Source organism: Salmo trutta, chromosome 35 (genome assembly GCF_901001165.1).
Source record: "Salmo trutta chromosome 35, fSalTru1.1, whole genome shotgun sequence".
NCBI classification, from domain to species: domain Eukaryota; kingdom Metazoa; phylum Chordata; class Actinopteri; order Salmoniformes; family Salmonidae; genus Salmo; species Salmo trutta.
Window position 1 is genome coordinate 15,028,847 of NC_042991.1, and position 18,595 is coordinate 15,047,441.

The 18,595-nt window shown below is 40.5% G+C and overlaps 1 protein-coding gene across 7 annotated transcripts in view; it reads right to left on the minus strand.

Moving 5' to 3' along the window:
* Positions 1-18,595, minus strand: part of LOC115174669 (disheveled-associated activator of morphogenesis 1) — a 133,567-nt gene that overhangs the window by 40,523 nt on the left and 74,449 nt on the right. For all 7 annotated transcript variants that reach the window (XM_029733433.1, XM_029733429.1, XM_029733430.1 and 4 more), the window contains one exon: positions 15,492-15,581. In XM_029733433.1, the coding sequence (XP_029589293.1) occupies positions 15,492-15,581 (90 nt within the window). The remainder of the gene's footprint in view (positions 1-15,491; positions 15,582-18,595) is intronic.

Sequence of the window (18,595 nt, forward strand, 5' to 3'; positions counted from 1 at the left end):
TATGCCAGAGTGTTTGTCTCGTGTAGCGTAGTTCAGCTAGTCATAGCTAGCCTAGCTTTGCACAGTGACTTTACCTAATCTGAGACCTGAAATGAGGGTCCCCCCCAAACCATGACAGCTGGTGGTTTTCTGGCATTGGCAGTTAACTACAGAGAGCTGGTGGGAGCATCATAACGTTTATTTATTTAACCTTTATTTATATCAGGGATATCCCATTGCGACCAAGGTCTCTTTCAAGGGAGCCCTGCTTCATAAAAATGCAGAAAACACAACGTAAATAATAAGGAAAAATAAAAATTATATATATATATATATATATATATACACACATTTTATTTTAATATTATTATTTTTTTTAAACACTAGTGCATCCAATCGTAAGGTATTCTGAAATGTGTTCAAGTATGTGGCTCATAAGAACTAAAGGCTAAATCGTTGGCGACTAGGAATTTGAAGAGTTAGCCATTCCTGTGAATGAGTAATGTATTTTGTACTTCTGTAAATTAGGAGTGATGTGAGGTAACACAGTATGGTAGTTTTATCAGTCACCCATAATAAAGCGTAGAGCGCTATGATAAACTATCCAATGGTTTTTAACAACAGGAAGCAGTCATTTTGATTGCTCATTAATTAAAAACAATTTATTACTGTGTTATTTTTTAAGTCATGCCTCACGCCATCCTTGACTTTTCCTAAATAAGTCTATATAAACACACTGTTGTTAGAATGTTAATATCACCAACAAAATGTGAGTTCTACCCAGTTTTAGGAGGGCATGTGATATTTTTTTAAATGGTTTTCCCCCATTGTCCCTCCTTCCCCCGACAGTAAGGCCTGCTCCACACCTTCTCGCTGTGCCCAGTGGATATTCACATTGATAATTGCCTCGAAACTGAACCAAAACTAATTTCACACATAACAAATAAATGAAGTAAAGTATGATGGGGAGAAAGGGGGAGAATGCGTGAGTTGATGAGCGAGGGGAAGTGAATTATGCATAATTGAGTAATCACCAATTGTGAATGAAGAACAAGGTGGGCCATTTTATTGTATTGATCTATTCTAATTGTAATCTCAAAATGAATGTACCCTACATCAGTCCATTGAATCCAAGCAGTCTTATTATTCTACTCTGCCCTACTTGGAGTACAGAGTGAGAGAGTGAGCAATTTACAATGGCAAGAAGACCAAGAAGAATGGATGCACATGCCGCGTTAGCGCTACTACAAAACCTGAATGAAAACCAATCAGATGGTGGGGAAGAAATGAATCATGACATTTCTGATGATTCTTCTTCTAATTCTGAACCTTCACCTCTGAGGCCAGAACCGTGCGCACTGAGCAGGTGCCCGTGCCACCAACAAATGAAACGGTGAGACAGGAAACAGGAAAGGATGACATTGGTTGGATAGAACATGACGGTGACAATGCTACGGTCAGATTATCAGAATATCGACAGCTGTCAAATTATAATGATATTATTGCTTTTGTAATGCCATTATTAGTTTTGTGCTGATTTTCACTTTATCAAGCACAATTGGCGCTTATAATGATGTTTAGGCTTCTGATGTTTTCATTATTTGACCGTGCGTCTTGCTGAACGTGCGTCTTGGTGGTTGGGCTTTTTATAATTGGTGTGGTTGTCAAGAAGCTGTTACCGTGTTCCAACACATACGTGTTTTGTTTCATAGTTGTAACAAATGTACTCCACAAATAAAACTGATTGAAAACTTGAACTTGTTTTTTTTTTTACATAATAGCCTACAGTAAAACTAATGAGAATACTATTGTGTTATAAAAACATTATTAAAAATGTATTCTAATGTTACCTAAGATCGTCATAAACACAACCAACTGATAATTTTTGCAATAGCATATATGAATGTATTAATTACACTGCTAGAATTTTGCTGTCAAAATGACTGCTCATTAGTTTGAAGGGGGGGGGGGTCCCTCGAGGCCCAGCGGTTGTAGTGTTAAAGAAGTGGCAGCTGTGTTCATATAGATTATGTCGCCATAGTCTAGGGCTGACAAGAAAGTTGACAAACTAAAATAACAGCAAATACACAGGATTCCGTATAGCAAAACAAAACTTCCTTCACCCAAACAATCTGTGGTATGCCTCTGTGTGTGAGTGTGGGTGTACATGTGTACTTTCACCTAGGACATAATCCAGAATCTGGAACAAAATTGAGTGGTATTGTGCCTACTGTAGTTAGTGCACCCAGGGAGGTAACTATAATAATTTTTAAAGCAGATTGCCAAAGTGCAAAGTGAATTTGACAAAAAATAAATAAAATAAAAAAATAAAAAAAAATATATAAAAATATTTGAATTGAAAAAAACAAGCATCCTTCATTTTGTGTGTTTCAACTGTAGATCCCCTGCTAACAGAGCAGCTAAGCAGGGCACCTCCTGATTAACAGTTACAAATACAGAGGAAACCATATTAAATTAAATGTGGAAAGAGATTGATGCTCTCCAGCATGACCTCATCAATTCAGGTGGCCGAACCAAAGTAAATATTAAATTCATTCAGAGAGACAGCGCCGCTGCTAGCCTACCATCCGCTGCTAGCCTACCATCCGCTGCTAGCCTACCATCCGCTGCTAGCCTACCATCCGCTGCTTGTTCTGCGGAACTTGCGGGGGATCGTGTTTACTGGATAACTGTTACCGTATCGAAGTCCTCTGGAACACAAAGGCTCCATAATGAACTGGCTGGCTGTGAAGGGGGGACTGAGAAAGGAGTACCTCCTCCCTCATCCCCCTCTCCCTCGAAAACAAAAGCTGCACCTGCCAAGGGAGGCTTTCCTGTTTGCTTTGGACGACTGAGCACTTCCCTTACAACCCCCCACCCGCTCTGTCTGTGAGCTTTAGGCCTTTGGGGAGCCATGCCAAGCCCTTGCTAGCTGGGCCCGGGCCAGGCTCACTGCTGAGTCTGCATTACTGACGTCCCGCTGCCAAGACTCCCCTCTCTCCGCGGCCAACTACCTCCCAAAGGCCATCCATCCATCCCCTCTCTCCGCTTCCCCTTCCTCCACACTGGCTCTAGGGGTTTATCCTCCTCCAACTCTGCTGATTAATTGTGCCCAAACACACTACCCTGCTTTGATCCTCACTGCAACACGGGTAAAAAATCCCAGCAAAGTCCTGCTGATCCACTCTTCCTCGGACCACAGCTAAGCAAACATACAGAAAGAATCAAGTGAAATAGGGAGAGAAAGAGAGAAGAATAAAAGCAACATAGTGAAGGGAAAGCAGGTTGGATAAAGTGCAACTGCAAGCATTTCTCACATTTATAATAATGAGGGTATGGAGACATTTTTGGCTTGTTTTCAGATGTAGCGAGACCCATTTAGGCTAGTCCAGGCCCCAAGATGATTCTTAATTAGGCCACTAATTGGGGCACGACACATGCAGTAGTGTAAGTAGTTTCGCCGTCAGGAGTGGACAATCGCGTTTTATCTGCCCGACTATGTAAGGAGGTGTGAGGGAAATCACAAGCCGACTCTTTAAAAGTCTGCAGCCTAGGTCTGGCATGGGTCAGCCTAAGAAATGCATAATTACACACTCATAGGCACAGCATAAGTTTACACTATACAGCTATAACTAGTTAGGGGAGAGAGTGACACTGCATATGGCCGAGTAGGGAGCGGCGTAGGGTAAGGCAATCAGAATCTCCCACTGGCCTCCCGTTCATGGGATGCTGAAGGCAATGTTAAAATGTAGAGTTTCTCCCCCACATCATTTACATGTGGAATGAATGAGCATTCCACAATGCTGGGCAGACCACAGTGACCAACCTGGCCTGCACAAGAGCAGAGCAAGAGAGACCCGTCCATAATCGAAAAGTAAAAAGCGGGAGAAGCAGAGTACGAGTTCTTCCTCACAGATCTGAATGGACTGGATATTAGCAATATGGTGATAGGCACACTAAGCAGAGGGCTAGGTAGATCTAACAAAAGACAGCCATGTATATTACCGTCCATCCACAATACATCTCCGCATAGCCTTTCACATATGAAGCATGAGAGAAAATGGACAGAAGGTAATAGAGCCCGCCAGCTTGTAATCCTAAAAAAAAAAACTGAAATTAGTTAGCATTATTTACCTTTGGTTCATTCGCCATTGATTCCTATGGGGGAAATGAAATGGGGAAAGAATGGGATTTTGGGATGAATGGCAAAAATAAGGTCTGAGGTTAACACAGGTTTAGGAGATATACGTTTGTTCTAAAATATAATATCAGTCAGTTAACATGACCTTAATGAATTATTAAGCCTTTAATTTATTTTAAAAAGTAACTGCCTTGTTCAGGGGAAGAACAAAAGATTTTTACCTTGTCAGCTCGGGGATTTGATCCAGCAACCTTTCGGTTACTGGCCCAACGCTCTAACCACTAGGCTACCTGCCACCCCCTTTATGTGCTTATTTTGATTTCCATAAATGCTTCAAAATGTATAAAAAGTGACATTAGCTGATGAAGATAATCAACCCCCCTCCCCCCCAAAAAACAACATAAGATCTCCTAAGCCTGTGTTTACCACCAACTTAATTTTAACAGTTTATCAACAAAAAACTCAAACTCCCATTCATTTCCCCATAGCCTTTGGCCAACAAGCCATGGCGGAGTTAGCCTCCGTTATTGCCTACAAAAAGAGGCCATTACTATTGCTATCTATTGGACAAATATTTCACTGCTAGTCACCGCAATCTTCATCACTCAATCGATAATAGACCCAGTGTATTCTGCCAAGGAATCACAGCACCATCTACAGTGCCTTCAAAAAGTATGAATTCCTCTTGACTTACTCCACATTTTGTTGTGTTACAGCCTGAATAAAAATGTATTAAATAGATGTTTTCTAACCCATCTACACACAATACCGCATAATGACAAAGTGAAAACATGATTTTAGAAATGCTTATTGAAAATGAAATACAGAAATATCTTATTTACATAAGAATTCACACCCGAGTCAACACTTTGTAGAAGCACCTTTGGCAGCGATTACAGCTGTGAGTCTTTCTGGTTAAGTCTAAGAGTTTTGCACATCTGCACTAAGCAATATTTGCCCATTATTCTTTTCAAAATTCTAGATTTTCAAGTAGATTTAAATCAAAACTAACAACTCGGCCACTCAGGAACATTCACTGTCTTCTTGGTAAGCAACTCCAGTGTCGATTTGGCCTTGTGCTTTCAGTTATTGACCTGCTGAAAGGTACATTCATCTCCCAGTGTCTGGTGGAAAGCAGACTGAACCAGGTTTTCCTCTAGGATTTTGCCTGTGCTTAGCTCCATTCTGTTTATTTTGTTCTGAAAAACTCCCCATTCCTTAACGATTACAAGCATACCCATAACATGATACAGCCACCACTATGCTTGAAAATATGGAGAGTGGTGCTTATTGTGTTGTATTGGATTTGACCCAAACATAACACTTTGTATTCAGGACAAAAAGTTAATTGCTTTGCCACATTTAAAAAAAAGTATTACTTTAGTGCCTTGTTACAAACAGGATGCATGTTTTGGAATATTTTTATTCTGTACCGTCTTCCTTCTTTTGACTTTGTCATTAAGGTTAGTATAGTGGAGTAACTACAATGATCCATCCTCAGATTTCTAATATCACAGCCATTAAACTCTCTGTTTTAAAGTCACCATTAGCCTTATGGTGAAATGCCTGATCGGTTCCCATCCTCTCCGGCAACTGAGTTAGGAAGGAATCCTGTATCTTTGAGAGACTTGGTGTATTGATACACCATCCAAAGTGCAATTAAAAACATCACCATGCTCAAAGGGATAATACATTCTCCTTTTTTTAAGCCATCTACCAATAGGTGCCCTTCTTCGCGAGGCATTGGAAAATCTCCCTGGTCTTTGTTCTTGAATTTGTGTTTGAAATTCACTGCTCGACTGAGAGACCTTACAGAGATGAGGTAGTCATTCAAAAATAATGTTAAACACTATCATTGCACAAAGAGACAGTCCATGCAACTTATGTGATTGGCAGAAACACACAACCAGTCAAAAGTTGACACACCTACTCATTCAAGGGTTTTTCTTATTTTTTTTTTTACCATTCTCCACATTGTAGAATAATAGTGAAGACATCAAAACTATGAAATAACACATATGGAATCATGTAGTAACCAAAAAAAGTGTTAAACAAATCAAAATATCTTTCATATTCTTCAAAGTAGCCACCCTTTGCCTTGATGACAGCTTTGCACACTATTGGCATTCTCTCAACCAGAATCCCCTGGAATGCTTTCCAACAGTCTTGAAGGAATTCCCACAATCGCTGAGCATGTGTTGGCTGCTTTTCCTTCACTCTGCAGTCCAACTCATCCCAAACCATCTCAATTGGGTTGAGGTCGAGTGATTGTGTCATCTGATGCAGCACTCCATCACTCTCCTTCTTGGTCAAACAGCCCTTACACAGTCTGGAGGTGTGTTGGGTCACTGTCCTGTTGAAAAACAGATGATCATCCCATCTGGTTTGCACTTAGTGGGACTGTGTATCACTGCAGAATGCTTTGGTAGCCATGCTGGTTAAGTCTGCCTTGAATTCTAAAGAAATCACAGACAGTGTCACCAGCAAAGCCCCCCACACTATCACACCTCCTCCATGCTTCACGGTGGGAACCACATACGCGGAGATCATCCGTTAACCTACTTTGCGTCTCACAAAGATACGGAGGTTGGAATCAAAAATCTCAAATTTGGACTCAGACAAAAAGGACAGATTTCCACCGGTCTAATGTCCATTGCTCGTGTTTCTTGGCCAAAGCAAGTCTCTTCTTATTATTGGTGTCCTTTAGTATCGGTTTCTTTGCAGCAATTCAACCATGAAGGCCTGATTCACGCAGTGTCCTCTGAACAGTTGATGTTGAGATGTGTCTGAACTCTGTGAAGCATTTATTTGGGCTGCAATCTGAGGTGCAGTTAACTCTAATGAACTTATCCTTTGCAACAGAGGTAACTCTTGGTCTTACTTTCCTGTGGTAGTCCTCAAGAGAGCCAGTTTCATCATAGTGCTTGATGGTTTTTTCAACTGCACTTGAAGAAGCTTTCAAAGTTCTTGAAATTTTCTGTATCGACTGACCTTCATGTCTTAAAGTAATGACGGACTGTTGTTTCTCTTTACTTATTTGAGCTGTTCTTGCCATTATATGGACTTGGTGTTTTACCAAATAGGGCTTTCTTCTGTATACCACCCCTACCTTGTCACAACACAACTGATTGGCTAAAACACATTAACTTTTTAGGGTATTTTCGATTTCGGATGAAAAGCGTGCCCAGAGTCAACTGCCTAATACTCAGGCCCAGAGTCAAATATTTGCACATTATTAGTAGATTTGGATAGAAAACACTCTGAAGTTTCTAAAACTGTTTGAATGATGTCTGTGAGTATAACAGAACTCATATGGCAGGCAAAAACCTGAGAAAAATCCAACCAGGAAGTGTGGAAATCTGAGAATTGTAGTTCTTCTTTTGAATCCCTATCTAAACTACAGTGTCTGTGGGGTCACGTTGCACTTCCTAAGGCTTCCATTGGCTGTCAACAGCCTACAGAAAGATTTTCCATCCTTCTCCTGTTACTGGGCAGAGAATAGTAGCTCAGTCAATGAGTGGACTGCCTGAGGACAAAGGGCTTGGTGATGCGCGAGCCACTCCTTTTTCTTCTTGAATGAATACGCTATCGTCCGGTTGGAATATTATCGACGTTTTATGTTAAAAATACCCTAAGGATTGATTGTAAACGTTTGACATGTTTCTACGACCGGTAATGGAACATTTTGACTTTTCGTCTCTGGTACTGCACTCGCGCGTTATGCCTTTGGATAGTGATCTGAACGCACGAACAAAACGGAGGTATTTGGACATAAATATGAAGTATTTTGAACAAAACAAACATTTATTGTGGAAGTATGAGTCCTTGGAGTGCATTCTGATGAAGATCAGCAAAGGTAAGAGAATATTTATAATACTAATTCAAAGTTTTGTTGATGACAGAACTTGGCAGGTAGCTGTATAGCTTGCTTCGATGGCTGAGCTATGTACTCAGAATATTGAACAATGTGCTTTCTCCGTAAAGTTATTTTGAAATCTGACAAAGCGGTTGTGTCAAGGAGTAGTGTATCTATAATTCTTTCAATAACTGTTGTAAATTTTATCAACGTTTATGATGAGTATTTTTGTAAATTGATGTGCACATTCACCGGTAGTTTTGGTGGAAATACATTTTCTGAACATCACACGCCAATGTAAAATGCTGTTTTTGGATATAAATATGAACTTTATCGAGCAAAACATACATGTATTGTATAACATGAAGTCCTATGAGTGCCATCTGATGAAGATCAAAGGTTGGTGAATATTTTAGCTGTACTTTTGGTTTTTGTGATGCATGTCCTTGCTTGGAAAATGGCTGTGTGGATTTTCTTGTGAAGTTTATGTCCTAACATAATCTAATGTTATCCTTTCGCCGTAAAGCCTTTTTGAAATCGGACAATGTGGTTAGATTAAGAAGAGTCTTATCTTTAAAATGCTGTAAAATAGTTGATTGTTTGAAAAAATGACATTATGAGATTTTTGCTGTTTTGTATTTCGCGCCATGCTATTTCACTGGCTGTTGAATAGTGTGGGACGGTCACGTCCCACCTAGCCCAGAGAAGTTAAGGAAAGAAATTATGCAAATTAACTTTTAACAAGGCACACGTTAATTGAAATGCATTCCAGGTGACCTCATGAAGCTGGTTGAGAGAATGCCAAGAGTGTGCAAAGCTGTCAAGGGAAAGGGTGACTACTTTGAAGAATCTCAAATATACTTCGATTTGTTTAACACTTTTTTGGTTACTACATGATTCCATATAGGCTATTTTATAGTTTTGATGTCTTCACTATTATTCTACACGGTAGAAAATAGTAAAAAAATAAAAAAAAATCAGTAGGTGTCCAAACTATCTATAGATCTAGATCTATATCTATATACACACACACACACACACACACACACACACACACACACACACACACACACTTGAAGTCGGAAGTTTACATAGACCTTAGCCAAATAGATTTAAACTCAGTTTCACAATTCCTGACATTTAATACTAGTAACAATTCCCTGTCTTAGGTCAGGTAGGATCACCACTTTATTTTAAGAATGTGAAATGTCAGAATAATAGTAGAGAGAATGATTTATTTCAGCTTTTCTTTCTTTCATCACATTCCCAGTGGGTCATAAGTTGACATACACTCAATTAGTATTTGGTAGCATTGCCTTTAAATTGTTTAACTTGGGTCAAACTTTTTGGGTAGCGTTACACAAGCTTCCCACAATAAGTTTGGTGAATTTTTGCCCATTCCCCCTGACTGAGTTGGTGTAACTGAGTAAGGTTTGTAGGCCTCCTTGCTCGCACACGCTTTTTCAGTTCTGCCCACAAATTTTCTATAGGGTTGAGGTCAGTGCTTTGTGATGGCCACTCCAATATTTTGACTTTGTTGTCCTTAAGTCATTTTGCCACAACTTTGGAAGTATGATTGGGGTCCATTTGGAAGACCCATCTGCAACCAAGCTTAAACTTCCTGATTGATGTCTTGAGATGTTGCTTCAATATATCCACATAACATCATGAGGAAGGGAAATTATCTATTTTATGAAGTGCACCAATCCCTCCTGCAGCAATGCACTCCCACAACATGATGCTGCCACCCCCGTGCTTCACGGTTGGGATTGTATTCTTCGGCTTGCAAGCATCCCCCTTTTTCCTCCAAACATAACGATGGTCAATGGCCAAACAGTTCTATTTTTGTTTCATCAGACCAGGGGATATTTCCCCAAAAAGTACTATCTTTGTCCCCATGTGCAGTTGCAAACCTTCCAGATTACCAAAACTATAGTTTGTTAACAAGAAATTTGTGGAGTGGTTGAAAAACGTATGACTTCAACTGTATGTGCATGTATGTGTATGTATATATACACATACATACATACATACATACATACATACATACATACATACATACATACATACATACATACATACATACATACATACATACATACATACATACATACATACATACATACATACATACATACACACGTTCAAAAGTTTGGGGTCACTTAGAAATTTCCTTGTTTTCCATGAAAACATACATGAAATGAGTTGCAAAATGAATAGGAAATATAGACGTTGGCAAGGTTATAAATAATTATTCTTAATTGAAATAATAAGTGTGTCCTTCAAACTTTGCTTTCGTCAAAGAATCCTCTATTTGCAGCAATTACAGCCTTGCAGACATTTGGCATTCTAGTTGTCAATTTGTTGAGGTAATCTGAAGAGATTTCACCCCATACTTCCAGAAGCACCTCCCATAAATTGGATTGGCTTAATGGGCACTTCTTATGTACCATACGGTCAAGCTGCTCCTACAACAGCTCAATAGGGTTGAGATCCAGTGACTGTGCTTACCATTCCATTATAGACAGAAAATCCAGCTGACTGCTTCTTCCCTAAATAGTTATTGCATAGTTTGGAGCTGTGCTTTGGGTCATTGTCCTGTTGTAGGAGGAAATTGGCTCCAATTAAGCGCCATCCACAGTGTATGGCATGGTGTTGCAAAATGGAGTGATAGCCTTCCTTCTTCAAGATCCCTTTTACCCTGTGCAAATCTCCAACTTTACCACCACCAAAGCACCCCCAGACCATCATTGCCTCCACCATGCTTGACAGATGGCGTCAAGCGCTCCTCCAGCATCTTTTCATTTTTTCTGCATCTCACGAATGTTGTTCTTTGTGATCCGAACACCTCAAACTTAGATTTGCTTGTCCATACCACTTCTTTCCAATCTTCCTCTGTTCAGTGTCTGTGTTCTTTTGCCCATTTTAATATATATATTTTTTTATTATTGGCCAGTCTGAGATATAGCTTTTAATTTGCAACTCTGCCTAGAAGGCCAGCATCCCAGATTTGTCTCTTCACTGTTGACGTTGAGACTGGTGTTTTGTGGATACTATTTAATGAAGCTGCCACTTGAGGACTTGTAAGAAGTCTGTTTCTCAAACTAGACACTCCAATGTACATGTCCTCTGGCTCAGTTCTGTACTGGGGCCTCCCACTCCTCTTTCTATTCTGGTTAGAGCCAGTTTGCGCTGTTCTGCGAAAGTAGTACACAGCGCTGTATGAGATCCTCAGTTTCTTGCCAATTTCTCACATGGAATAGCCTTCATTTCTCAGAACAAGAATAGACTAACGAGTTTCAGAAGAAAGTTATTTGTTCCTGACCATTTTGAGCCTGTAATTAAACCCACAAATACTGATGCTCCAGATACTCAACTAGTCTAGAGAAGGCCAGTTTTATTGCTTCTTTAAATCAGAACAACCGTTTTCAGCTGTGCTAACATAATTGCAAAAGGGTTCTCTAATGATCAATTAGCCTTTTAAAATTATAAACTTGGATTAGCTAACACAAAGTGATGGTTGCTGATAAATGTAGATATTCCATAAAAATAAAAAAATCTGCCGTTTCCAGCTACAATAGTCATTTACAATATTAACAATGTCTACACTGTAATTGTGATCAATTTTATGTTATTTTAATAGACCAAAAAAAAATAGAAATGTCCTTGTTTTTGAAAGAAAAGCTAAGTGACCCCAAAGTTTTGAATGGTAGCGTATGTGGGTTTTTTTTTCACCCTGTCCCCTCACCCGCATTAACCATTCAACCACAACCGTGGCAGACATGTTGTTAAAACAGAGGCACAACTTCAGGCGTCTGTCCTCTGGTACAGGACACGTTAAGGCTTGTGTGTGTGTGTGACATGCTGACCAAACCTTGCTTTTCTTTCAAAAACAAGGACATTTATAAGTGTCCCCAAACTAACTAACTAACAAACTATCTAGAGTGAGAGAGCTTAATTTAGAAAATCTGTTTCCAAGTTCTCTCACAAATGAGATCGTGTCTCAATGTAATCAGGGTATGAAATGATTTTATTTTCAAATACAACGTCATTTTGCATTTAGTTGTGGTAAATTTGAAGTGTACAAATTATTATGATCATGTTCCGGCCCCCTGACTATTTGCTCCGACATTACAGTGGAGAACTTGTTGTCTGCCTGCCATCTGGACCAAATTAAAATCCTAATTGTTGGAGGCTGATGGGAAGCATCAGATAAAATGGCCACCTCGCCTTTCCAGAGCGTCGAAGAGAGTTAAAGCTTGTGTTTGGTGAGGCTGCAGAGAATGAGGGGTGGGGTTATTTTTTTTACCTTTATTTAACTAAGCAAGTCAGTTAAGAACAAATTCTTATTTACAATGACGGCCTAGGAACAGTGGGTTAAACTGCCTTGTTCAGGGGCAGAACGGCAGACTTTTACCTTGTCAGCTCAGGGATTTGAACTAGCAACCTTTCAGTTACTGGCCCAACGCTCTAACCACTAGGCTACCTGCTCCCCAGCTTCCTTGTCAAGATAATATTAATACCTTAAAGCAGCATGTGACAAACAGAATATGCATACTGCTACTCTAAACAGTGGAGTCATCCATCTTCGGGCTAAGGAGGGAGGCAGTTCTTTCTTCCAAATAATTTTCCCAGGATCATGCGGCTTCGAAAGGTCCTGGAATTAAACCATGGCAACCTGTTGTTTGAACAAGCCTAAACTCAGTAAGCAAGTGACAAACATTGGATATGAAAGAGGCAGTGTAGGGGTTTTATTGTCCATATAAAAAGGACCATCAGCCAATGCTTGAGGATGAGTTGTACAGACAGGTCATGGAAAGGTCATTTATGTCCCAAGACGAGAGTCCAAAAAGTCCAGCAGTAAGCAAGCAGAGTGTGGATGGGGTCAGAGAGAATACATGTCAAAAAGCTGATGAGGTCACCAGTTGTGACTGGATGTGAAATGTGGCGTGTCCTTATCAACTCCCTAGACTCACTGTGAGAATACAAACCATATTTTCTAAGTTATTACTCCAACAAAACTAAGCTGTCTCTCACCACTATCATACTCCATTCCAGACATTGAGCGATCTATCATCTTGTGTCAAACTCCGGTCTCCCTTAAAGAGCATTAAACCAAATACAGCTCAGACCAAATACAATTCATATCACAAAAACTCATGCAGTTAATATATCCTTTTACCTACGATTATAAATCTTCCAAATTATCTGGACTTTTAGAATACCAGCACGGACAATTCTACAGCTGAGAATACCAGCACGGACAATTCTACAGCTGAAGTCTTTGGAAAAGCAGCTGTGCGGTCATCCCTGCAGGATGGTTCATTTTGTGTATTATCCTGGTCAGCGAATTCAACTCCCCTGCCTCATCACCTGGAGTTAACGATGGTATATAGCAACAAATTTGTGCAACCTACACAGCCTCCAACTGGTTAAGGGTATCCTGCACTTCGCCATGGCCTTAAAACAACTAAAGTGCGGGGATGACCTACAGCTGACTGTTCTTTGCCAGATGGGCAGCATCTCTAAATGGCAACAGGCTCCACCCAAACAACCTCTCATAGGGGTCAAAGAGTACAAGAAAATACTAGACATCCTCTTACAGACTTTTCTCCACAGAAAGCGGCTATCCTGCATTTTAGCTGATTGAAACCCTTGCACTGCATCAGGCGACTGAGAAACTTTAGCAAGATTTATTATGACCGGTACAGGGGGAGGGGGGCATATTAATATTGTGGGCCATTCCACTCGATGAGAGATTTATTCACTGCAGCTCTTTGGTTAAAGAGATTAGATGCTTTGCTGAGAACATCTTCATTAAGTGAAGTGGTCCTCTAAAATGTTTTGGAGAAGTTGGTGCAGGCTTCTGTTGAAATTAACCAGTGATGGATTGGTTAAGCTAAAAGGGCAAGATGCTTGGACTTGCATTATGCCCTCTAATGGGGCACAGAATTGCACTTATACCAAGATTACTACAACAGGGAGACTGACACAAACATGCATATCCTCTCTAGGGTAGGGGGCAGTATTTGCACGGCCGGATAAAAAACGTACCCGATTTCATCTGGTTATTACTCCTGCCCAGAAACTAGAATATGCATATAATTATTGGCTTTGGGTAGAAAACACCCTAAAGTTTCTAAAACTGTTTGAATGGTGTCTGTGAGTATAACAGAACTCATATGGCAGGCAAAAACCTGAGAAGATTCCTTACAGGAAGCGCCCTCTCTGACCATTTCTTGGGCTTCTACACTCTCTTTATTGAAAACTGAGGATCTCTGCTGTAACGTGACACTTCCTACGGCTCCCATAGGCTCTCAGAAGGCAGCAAACCGGTGATGTGAATGATGTCTTTGCAGGCCCTGGCTGAAAAACAGTAGCGCATTTGGATAATGGTCGATCAGAGAACAATGAGACTGAGGCGCGTGCACGAGGCGACACTATGTTTTTATTTTCTCTCTTTGAACGTAAACAGGGTTTCCCGGTCAGAATATTATCGCTTTTTTACGAGAAAAATCGCATAAAAATTTATTTTAAACAGCGGTTGACATGCTTCGAAGTACGGTAATGGAATATTTAGAATTTTTTTGTCACGAAACGTGTCGGGCGTGTCACCCTTCGGATAGTGTCTTGAACGCACGAACAAAACAGAGGATATTTGAACATAACTATGGATTATTTTGAACCAAACCAAAATTTGTTATTGAAGTAGAAGTCCTGGGAGTGCATTCTGACGATGAACAGCAAAGGTAATCAAACTTTTCAAATAGTAAATAGGAGTTTGGTGAGGGCCAAACTTGGTGGGTGTCAAATTAGCTAGCCCGTGATGGCTGGGCTATCTACTCAGAATATTGCAAAATGTGCTTTTGCCGAAAAGCTATTTTAAAATCAGACATAGCGATTGCATAAAGGAGTTCTGTATCTATAATTCTTAAAATAATTGTTATGTTTTTTGTGAACGTTTATCGTGAGTAATTTAGTAAATTCCCCGGAAAGTTTGCGGTGGGTATGCTAGTTCTGAACGTCACATGCTAATGTAAAAAGCTGGTTTTTGATATAAATATGAACTTGATTGAACAAAACATGCATGTATTGTATAACATAATGTCCGAGAAGTGTCATCTGATGAAGATCATCAAAGGTTAGTGCTGCATTTAGCTGTGGTTTGGGTTTATGTGAGATTATATGCTAGCTTGAAAAATGGGTGTCTGATTATTTCTGGCTGGGTACTCTGCTGACATAATCTAATGTTTTGCTTTCGTTGTAAAGCCTTTTTGAAATCGGACAGTGTGGTTAGATTAACGAGAGTCTTGTCTTTAAAATGGTGTAAAATAGTCATATGTTTGAGAAATTGAAGTAATAGCATTTATAAGGTATTTGAATAACGCGCCACGGGATTCCACTGGCTGTCGAGTAGGTGGGACGATTTCGTCCCACATACCCTAGAGAGGATATGCACGCAGACACACTTGAATTACATGACAAGCACACAATGATGCGGTCAGAAAACCTTACCTTTTTCTTGCTGCAGTAGATCTGCCATTTTTTCTCTGCAGGCAGGTTGAACATGGCCTCCCTGTGTTTCTCTGTGAGGTCAAGTTCATCCTGCAGAGAGAGAGAGTGAGTGGGGAAAGGGGGAGAGATGGAGAGAGAAAATGGGTCTGTGTGAGTAGCCTAAAAATACAGTAAATATAATCTACACACAAACCCTTATTGATTAATTAACGTGTAGACAATATATAATTCACAGTTGTACATTAATGTGGAATACAACTTGTAGAAAACAGTAACAGGTGGCTGATCATTTTAGTGAGTTTTTCACCACCATTGCCAGCAACCTTGTTGACCAACTCAGAGAATGCTCTGTAGAATTTGGAAACCCTCATACTCAAACCTATTATTCAGCCAAGGGCATCTTCGAAGGACAGTTTGCCTTTTCCCAGGTTTCAATTTCAGATGTTGCAAAGATGCTTCAAGATCATGACAAACAAAAAGACACCTTGGTTCTTGAGTGATGCTGCCGATCGTACAGGTGCCACAGGAGTACGGATGGGCATTTTACCTTTGACTGGTCGAGTACTCGCATTATTATTTTTTGAGTACTCAAATTAAAATAAAAAGCTATTCTTTGAACATGGGTGGCACTGGATTTTTTTTTTTGTGCATTTATCTATATGCAAACAGTGAGCAACAATGCCTAATGTATCATACCCATTACAGACAACGAATGCTAAATTGGCTCATTTACACTGAGTGTACAAAATATTAAGGACACCTGCTCTTTCCATGACAGACGAACCAGATGAATACTACGACCCCTTATTGATGTCACTTGTTAAAACCTCTTAAGGTTCGGACCCTTTAAATTTTTTTTTGCCTAAAATGACATTGAATGGTGCCTTTGAATGGGATATGGTAGTAGCTGCCAGGCGCACACATTTGTTTCAAGAACCTCAACGCTGCTGGGTTTTTCAGGCTCAGTTTTCCATGTGTATCAAGAATGGTCCACTGCCCAAAGGACATCCAGCCAACTTGACACAACTGTGGGAAGCATTGGAGTGAGTCAAAATGGGCCACCATCCCTGCGGAACGCTTTCGACACCTTGTAGAGTCCATGCCCCGACAAATTGAGGCTGTTCTGAGGGCAAAGGGGGGTACAACACAATATTAGGAAGTGTGTGTGTGGGTGGGGGGGGGGTATTTATTCAAGGGCTTTTCTTTATTTTTAAAATGTGCACTTGATTGCTGCCTTGTGTGCCGGGTAGTCGAAGTGATCACATTTTAAACCATTTCAAGTGTCTTAAATGAACAAACTACGCCTACCCAACGAACCCTGAGAGCGAATCAAGTGCACCTATAGGCCTACCGCTGGCCAATCAGATATCGCAGATCCCCATGCAGCTTCCATGAGCCCACAGCGAAGTTCATACTGTGAGATTTCAAAACGTATAAAACCATGACTAGCGAGAGACTGCCAGCGAATACAGCAAAGAGCAGCTGTGAGTTCACGTTTCTCCCTATCCACTCGCACTACATAGTGTATCGACAGACTTGCGTCATTATTAGCGTCTTGTCTTTCTTAATAGAGGAATATTTCACATTTTCTGGTCATAGGAGTAACAACATGAATTGGTGTGCGGTAGAAATAATGAAGTGCGACTGTTTTGAAATATAATTTTTTTTTATTGTCTGAGAAGAACCACAGTGCAATGCATGGGGTTAAGTTTAAGTAATGTTTAACTTTTTTCGTTAAAGCGAGTCAGTGGTTCCTGCACCACATGCAATTGCTTTGGAGTAGTTAAAATAATGTTTAGATATTTCAATATGATCAATCGATAAATAATCTAGACCTACATGCAACAGTATCTCGTGCTTTTGACGATGGTTTCACAAGGCCCATTTCACATGATATACCTAAATCCTTATAACCACTAGGCTAATAAATAAGCACCTTTTCTTTCGATTATTTAATGACCTACATCATGTTATTTCAAGTTATCCATTTGGAGCACAACATGCCGTTGTTAAAAAATGTCAAAATTGGGCAATTGAAGGAACACTACATGACCAAAAGTACATCTAATTCCTAAGTTATGGGCATTAATATAGAGTTGGTCCGCCCTTTGCTGCTATAACAGCCTCCACTCTTCTGGGAAGGCTTTCCACTAGATGTAGGAACCTTGCTGCGGGGACTTGATTCCATTCAGCCACAAGAGCATTAGTGAGGTCGGGCACTGATGTTGGGCAATTAGGCCTGGCTCGCAGTCAGCGTTCCAATTCATCCCAAAGGTGTTTGATGAGATTGAGGTCAGGGCTCTGTGCAGGCCAGTCAAGTTCTTCCACACCGATCTCAACAAACCATTTCTATATGGACCTCACTTTGTGCACGGGGGCATTGTCATGCTGAAACAGGAACGGGCATTCCCCAAACAGCACAGAATTGTCTAGAATGTCATTGATATGCTGCCCTAGCTCGAACCACAGCCCCAGACCATTATTCATCCTCCACCAAACTTTACAGTTGGCACTATGTATTGGGGCAGATAGCGTTCTCCTGGCATCCGTCAAACACAGGTTTGTTCATCGGACTGCCAGATGGTGAAGCGTGATTCATCACTCCAGAGAACGCATTTTCACTGCTTCAGAGTCCAATGGGGCAAGCTTTACACCATTCCAACCAATGCTTGGGATTGTGCACGGTAATCTAAGGCTGGTGTGCGGCTGCTTGGCCATGGAAACACATTTCGTGAAGCTCCCTACGAACCGTTCTTGTGCTGACGTTGCTTTCATTTGCAGTTTAGAACTAGGTAGTGAGTGTTGCAACCGTGGACAGATTATTTTTAGTACTTCAGTACTCGGTGATCCCGTTCTGTGAGCTTATGTGGCCTACCACTTCACGGCTGAGCCGTTGTTGCTCATAGACGTTTCCACTACACAATAACAGCACTTACAGTTGACTGGGGAAGCACTATGAGGGCAGAAATATGACAAACTGACTTGTTGGAAAGGTGTCTATAGAGATTGCATGGCTGTATGCTCGATTTTATATACCTGGCAGCAACGGGTGTGGCTGAAACAGCTGATCTGATCTGAATCTAGGTCACAACAATAGACAAACA